The sequence below is a fragment of the Oreochromis niloticus genome, linkage group LG17 (assembly GCF_001858045.2).
Source record: "Oreochromis niloticus isolate F11D_XX linkage group LG17, O_niloticus_UMD_NMBU, whole genome shotgun sequence".
NCBI classification, from domain to species: Eukaryota; Metazoa; Chordata; class Actinopteri; order Cichliformes; family Cichlidae; genus Oreochromis; species Oreochromis niloticus.
In genome coordinates, this window is record NC_031981.2 from 31,100,237 (window position 1) to 31,107,563 (window position 7,327).

The following is a 7,327-nucleotide window of genomic DNA, read 5'->3' on the forward strand; positions in this document are numbered from 1 at the left end:
ATTATGTTTCTTAAATGTCACAAAGAGATGATGATCAAACCTAACAAGCACTTATAGATTCAATGCTTCTGAATTTTCTGTGGGAATAGTTTGTATATTTGCATAAATGTAGCGCTGCTGAAATTATACAGTATTTATCAAAAACATGCTTATATTTTTGGGATAGGTTATTCGATTCTCTGCATGATTGATGAAAAATGTAGTGTAAACAAATTAAATGGTAATTTATAAAGCTATATTTGTAAAGCCATGCAGTGTCTGATCTTTTTGATGTACTATGTGACTTCTCATATTGTAAACATGCCGACAGATGCTTTTGAACAATCCCAGAAATTAAGGAATAAAAAAAAAGGATGAAAACACACAAAAAAAATCTAACCTGGAGTTTCATTTATTCCAACTTGGAAAGCACACCATCTTTTAACTTTGAAGTTTTACATATCAGGACAATAAAGCATCATCTGGGCCTGTGCAGGTCTGAAAATTATTTTAGAGCAACTTCAGATAAACAACAGAAGACATTACATTATGTCACTATTTATTCGAAAAATGCTAATCCAAAATACAGAAGTAATGTGTATTTTCTCATACTCAAAATCAGAGGTCTTCACTGGGATTTATGCACTGACAGGCAGATACATGGATAGCTTTAACACTTAGAACAGCCAGGAGGGTCATTTTGACTCTCCTGGCTGTTCTAAGTGTTAAAGCTGTTCTAAGATTTGAGCCCCCCGCCAGCACCAGTCCCACCCACCTCAGCACCACTAGTATTATCTATATTTTGTTCATGCTTTATCATTTGTGTGTACTAGTGTGCTGGAAGGAAATCAAGACTCCTGTTCATGCACCTCACAGCTGTTCTGTATTTCCCAAATGTGCTAGACCGCAGTGATATACTGTGAAAGGAAATGATGCATACAACTGAAGCCTGGCAGCATCTGGTACATATGAAGCTTTGGTCATTTGGATAAACTGTCCCAGAGGGATAGACCACTGTGTATTATGTAAAGCCCCACAGCACAATGAGCACATAATAAAACTCACAAGAAGTCTATTTTTGGGTTTCAAAACTTTCAAAATAAAATATTCTGAATGCTGTGATAAAACATTTTGTGTTTAAATAAATTATTTCAGTGCAAAACTGGGACTGTGTGATGCCTCAGTTGTCTGAGGTGATTCTGACGGATCAGAACTAACTGATAATTATTTCAAGTTTTAAGTCAAGTTTTATAATGTGTTCAACAGTATGTTACCTTAAAGTATTCAAACACTGCGCTACGAGTTCTTGTCTCTGTGGGAAAGTTGCATTCACTATATGTGTTTGGGGGTCTTTGTGGCTGCAGTGAGTGATGCTGCAGGCAGTGTTTTAAGAGAAAGATAGAAATAAAATGCTCTTCTTCTTTGGATTTCGCAAGTCCATAAGACCTCAAGTCAGTAAGAGAAAAGCACCCTCCGCAGTACAGCCCATTCAGTAGTCCATTGTCCATAGCACAATCCATTTTCACACAGGAATACACCATAACACAAATATTTTTGTTTTTGTACACATGCTGTATGTCCCTTACTGTATATTTAAGTATCTTTTTGTTTTTAATGGGCATATGGAAGCATGGTTATTTTCATATTTGCATAAAATGTTAACCTCTCTGATAGATTTTTTTTTTTACATTGAATACTGAAAATTCTTGATAATACATCTATATCTGCGTGGTATAATACTGGTATATGTCTCACACATACACAAAAATATACATTTATCAAAGTGGTTTGTGTGACATTTCAAGTGCTCTTTGGGGCCCCCTTGTGGTGTTGGAGTCCCATTTGCACTTCGTTTGCTCGGATTAACAGGGTGCTCGACACTCTTGACTCTGCACAGCCAGCAACCCGCTTGGTTCTCCACCCGTTCCATCACACACTCCTCTGCTCAGCTCTGGCTCAATGCGACCCTGCAGTAATTATTAAACTTTAATTGATATATATTTAACTGGAGTTTTGCCAAAGGTTGTCAACATCCAAAGAAGAGCTTTGAATTTCCTTTGAAGCCTGGAGAACTGTTAATGACAGCTGCTTATAGAAATTACAAAAAAGACTGCCTAAGAGAGTTCAGGCTGTCTTATAGAATAAAAGTGGTCATATCCATCCAAATATTGACTTTCTGGCTTACTAGACTTTTACAAACTCAATTTATGCCTCATATACTACTGTATTTACATGTATGTGTGTATGTTTTTTCTATTTTCCATAGCAAAATGTAAAGAAATGAAGGTTGACTCAAGGCTTTTGCACAATACTGGATATATTTGTGGTGGAAAATGGCCATTTGTATTACTACATAATTGATGGAGTAGAAGATAAAAATGTAAAAATAAATTATATATTTTACTTTCAAAGACATGTTCAAGCCTGCTGAAGCCTCGATTAAGCTTTAAGCGATTTTTTAAAAGCCAACAATTATAAATTTAATATAAAAAATATTTATAATAAAACATTTTAATATAAAAAACATTTTGACCAGTTGAATGCACTTCCACAACAAATGCAGAAGCCATGTGTTGCCGAGATATTTTAAATAGTGTAAAAAACGGTGCAGACTCCAGACTCGATAACAACAGCGCCCTCTGGTGGACGGCGGGGTTACAGGACACTAAGACGAAGCAAAGATGGATCTGACGTTCAGTCCGCCGCTTCACAAGCAGAGACATCAATTTGTCGTCGATTTTGTCAAGCGGAACAAACCCAAAAAGGTGGCTAATGTCTTCGTGAAAAATACAATTGAGTTTTAAAACTTTAGCTTAAAAGCTAGAGTTTGTTTTAGTGGCGTTTGACCACACCAAAGCTAATTATGTTAGCAAACCTTTTCCCCCAACCAATTAAGTTAGCTACTAGCGTATAACGAACTACGTTGCCTTGGCTTTTCTTAACACTTTGGGTTCACTGTATTTATCATTTAATATTAAATTTCTTTAACCGAGAGTCTGTGCTGTGCTTTGGTCCAGGTGGTGGACTTGGGCTGCGGTGAGTGTACCCTCCTCAAAATGCTCAAGTTTCACCGCGAAATTGAACTTCTGGTTGGAGTGGACGTGAACGGTGCCAAAGTCAAGAAAAAGATGTATGTATGTATGTTTGTCCATGTGAATGGTGGGAGTTAACATTAGACCACAGGGTTAAAGTGATTTAAAGGGTATTCTTCGGTATAGGCGAACTGCATTTCGTTAACTGCAGTATTATTTATCGGTTGAATCTTGTGCATCAGTGCACCAACATATATTCCTCTTAGACAACAGGTCTGTCTAAGCCCCATCCTGCCACGGGTATTATAGTGAGCTAAAATTAAGCTAAAAACTAAAACTACATGCAGAAAACGAATAGAAAATTAAAAACTAGACCTTTAGAAAAAAAATGACTGGAACGATTTTATGAGTTAACTAAAATATAACTGTAGAGTAAATGTCCTTAGAGTGGGTATCTAATTTGGTAAAATTTGTTATCACAAACTACAAGATGAGGGTTTGTACAGGCTCTGCTTGAATGTTTCTTCAGGCATGGATTAGCTCCTATATCAACTGACTACCTGGAGCCGAGTTACGATCAGCTGCGTGTTGAGCTGTACCAGGGCTCAGTCACCCAAAAAGATGCCCGCCTCAAAGGATTTGATCTGGTCACCAGTATAGAGCTGTAAGCTGCTGCATTCTCCTCACTCTTTTGCGTTCTCTTCACCAATACAAATTTATATTCTTTCTTTGCTTTTGTGCTCGTCACTCTGTGCTGCTTCTTGTAGTTGTTTTCTGTCTGGCTGTGTGTGCAGCATTGAGCACCTCACTCCTGCTGATGTCGAGCTCTTCTCTGAGGTGGTATTTGATTACATGACCCCAAAGACAGTCATCATCAGCACCCCAAACTCTGAGTTCAACATCTTCCTGCCTGGAGTGTCCAATTACAGGCACAGTGACCACAAATTTGAGTGGACCAGAGCAGAGTTCAGATCCTGGTACAGTAACTTTTTGTAGTCATGCAAATAAATCCATCCTGAAACACTGTAGGAACTTGAAATTTAAAATTAAAAAATTTAAACTACATCCCTCCTCAGGGCTATGAAGGTGTGTTTGGACTACGGCTATGAGGTGGAGTTCACTGGTGTTGGAAAAGCGCCACAGGGCCAACAGGAGGCAGTTGGGTTCTGTTCCCAGATCGGTGTGTTTTACCAGCTCGGGGGGAGAGATTGCTGCAAGACGTTGCTTGTCAATGATGCAGAGGATTTGTTTTCATATACATTGGTAAGTATATTTCAGGATTATTAGTACAAATGAAAAAGCTAATCATTTCTGTAGTACAAACAAAAAGCATTAGCGTTAGTCCGGTGGTATTTGTTTTCATTAGCATTTTCTGAGCTGCTACTATTGGAATTATGCACTATTATTGTTATTATTGTTGTTGTTATTATTATTATTATCGTTATTATCATTATTATTATTATTATTATTATTATTGTTAGCTGCTGCAGCTGGTCTTTTTGTTTTTTGTGATCATCGATTCATACTGCCATCTGGTAAACAGGAAACAGCTGTAACTCATCTCTTCACTCCTGTCAAGTCTTTTAAGCCTTGTTTCCCATTGTCCTCTAACTTATTTGTCTACTGAAACATCCTGTGTTTTCTAGGTTATGCCAGAAGTGATGGGCTTGACAAATATAGTATAGATAGATTTAAAAAATGTTTTTTCCATTTTTTAGAATTGATTGATGAATGCACATTAGTAACTTCCTCATCAGTTTTTATTAATTAGTCATTCCAGTGATTTGAATACACCTAGCAAACCAGAGGTAAAAGCAATATTTGATGATGGAGTAGCAGCAACATCAAGCTTTGACTGCAGTAGATTGCTTTTAAACTGGTATGAAATGACAGTATTTACCGCCCTCTGCTGGTGGCTGCTTAAAATGGCAAACAGAGGTAGACATGCCTGTGATTTGTAGTGATTAATTAATACTGATTAAGCAAAAATTATATTTCTACACCTCTCTAATAATAACTTTGTGGTATTGATCAACAGCATTAGAGCTTTTATGGTGAATATATGCTTCCCCAGGTTTCTGTGATGCCGCCTGTCTCCTTTGACTTTTGACCTGTGCTTTTTTCCTGTGCTCTGTCAGCTTTATAGCATAAACTACCCCAGCCTGTGTGACAACAACATCTTGCGCAGGGTTCTGGTGAGTGAAGTCCTATACTGGGCAGAAAAACTAAAGAATAGATGGATGGAGGAACAGGCCGGCGGGATATGTGATGCAGTTGCACTGTGTCAAACTGAGGAAGGAGGTGAGGAATTCCTGTCAGATGAAGCAGACAGGGTGAAAAGCATTGTTTTATCATGTTATTTAAACACAAGTAGAATGCACGTTCGTTTAAAATGCACCCAACTTTATACCTACAGCATGTGCAGAGGAGATGAAAGATTTAATGGAATGGAGTGGTGCTTCAGACAGTGCTGAAAAACAGGGGTCCTGTACATCAAGCAGGTGAGCTTCCTTAGGAGGATGCCAGTATGTGGTATTAAGGAGAGGCAGCATCTCCCAGCGTTTTATTTTATGACTTTTTCCTTTATTGACCTTTTTGTATGTACTGATAGGATTGTGGCTGTACCACTGGATGTGCTGTGGTCCTGCTATCCTAAAGTCAGAATGCTAAGTGGAAGCCTTTGTAATCTCAAACATCTGCTGATGGATGAGCCGAACATTAAACTGAGCCAGGATAGCTCTGCTGTGCTAGTAAATCACTGGGAACAAGGTATTGTTTGATTCATTTTCTTTGTGCTTCACTAGATGTTTGAAGTGGTTTGTGTTAATTTTTCTGTGAATATGAATATTTTCTTCATTCACTGATGCAAGTTTGACTCTAATCATCTCTTGTTGCATAATAATGAATGTAAAACAGTCTGGCTTAAGTCCAAAATTAAAATCTGATGTTTTTCATCATTGACCTGTCTCATATGCACTGGTGCATATCAGACAATTAGCAAGGCTAATGGAGGCTCAAGTTGATGTGGCACAAATAGAGCCTCAGGTCTTGTGCTGACAAACAACCCTCTCTAAATGAATCTGCTGTGTCAAGCAAATACGTGTTATGTACCGTACTGTGTGAAAATCCTGAGCTACACCTTGTTTCTTTATATTTTACTTCAAAGGAGCCAGACTTTCTTTTAAATTTTTGAAGTGGTCTTGAGGAATAGTTCTCCAAGCTTTCTGAAGGTCTTTTTTCTTTGGACATTGGCTCCTTTTTTCCCCCCACTCATTTTCAGTCCAGTCCTTGTACCTGACCATTTTCAGAGGAAAGTTCTGAACTATGAATCATTCAAGCATCAAAAAGGCACCTAACTCAAGGGATAAACCAGTGTTGTCTAATAAAAAGGCATAACAAGACAGTTTGGTAAAGAAACTTGGTAAAGAAAGTTAATAAATTTAATTACAAAAACTTTTATTAATTAATTTGTATCTCTAGGCACTTTATTATTAGTAGTCAGTCACATTTGCTCATTTGCTTGAGTTAAATCTATGAAAAATGCCAAAGATAACACAAGTTGAAGAATAAAGGTGGTCATGCCAAATATTGATTTTCAAGCTCATTAGAAGTCCACAAACTGTATGTACCGTATTTCCATGTATGTTTCTACATATTTCCCATCTTCCTAGCAAAATATAGAGAAAGGAGGGTGGCTCAAAACTTTTGCACTTACTCGATTAACTCAGAACGCACATGTCAAGCCTTGATGAAATAATCCTATGGGTGGCCAGAAACTGTTCTCCACCCCTTTGCATAACTCGTACTGACTAAAACTTCAATAGTGTCAGCAGTGACAGTATTAAGTGTATTTGTGTGAAAGGGTATTGCAGCCTTCTATACAAATGCAGTACTAAGAGGTTGCACAGCAGAGATCACCAACTTGTATCCACTGCTCACATGAATCATTTTAGCCACATTGACCACAGAGTGCTTTGCTCACTTCCCATCACAGCTCACATGCATCGTCAGCTAACCATGCAGCTTGTCATTGCAGTTCTTGTGTTCGTTGCATGAATGTTTAACTGAATGATTCTGTGATTGTGACGCTTCATTGTGGTACTCAGACCAGGAAGAGGAGGAGGATGACTACAATTTGGATGACAGTGGGTATCCAGAGGCCAGTCTGCACAGCAACAGTGCTGAGCAAGAGGAAGACTGGGAGGCAAATGATTGATGTGGAGGATGTTTTCCAGGTATATGTCAGTGTGATTACTGGGTTCATAATAAATATGAGAAAAACTTCAGATGGTCATTACTGCACCGTCTACACACAT

At 38.1% G+C, this 7,327-nt stretch overlaps 1 protein-coding gene across 2 annotated transcripts; it reads left to right on the top strand.

Annotated features, from left to right (window-relative positions):
• Positions 1-2,584: 2,584 nt before the first annotated feature.
• On the top strand, positions 2,585-7,297 carry henmt1 (HEN methyltransferase 1). 2 transcript variants are annotated; one of them, XM_013266651.3, is made up of 9 exons: positions 2,585-2,744; positions 2,997-3,109; positions 3,541-3,675; positions 3,779-3,988; positions 4,088-4,274; positions 5,150-5,312; positions 5,428-5,512; positions 5,623-5,780; positions 7,118-7,297. In XM_013266651.3, exons 1-9 carry the CDS (start codon positions 2,661-2,663, stop codon positions 7,225-7,227), a joined length of 1,245 nt encoding a protein of 414 aa, XP_013122105.1. In that variant the 5' UTR covers positions 2,585-2,660; the 3' UTR covers positions 7,228-7,297. The 2 variants fall into 2 exon arrangements, with proteins under 2 accessions (XP_013122105.1, XP_003459007.1); XM_003458959.5 differs by having other exon boundaries at positions 3,806-3,988.
• Positions 7,298-7,327: the final 30 nt, after the last annotated feature.

Coding starts and splice junctions, on each gene's coding strand:
- henmt1 (XM_013266651.3), top strand. CDS start 2,661: ATGGATCTGACGTTCAGTCCGCCGCTTCACAAGCAGAGACATCAATTT. Junction 5,513..5,622: donor GGGTCCTGTACATCAAGCAG/GTGAGCTTCCTT, acceptor ATGTACTGATAG/GATTGTGGCTGTACCACTGG. Junction 5,781..7,117: donor AGTAAATCACTGGGAACAAG/GTATTGTTTGAT, acceptor TGTGGTACTCAG/ACCAGGAAGAGGAGGAGGAT.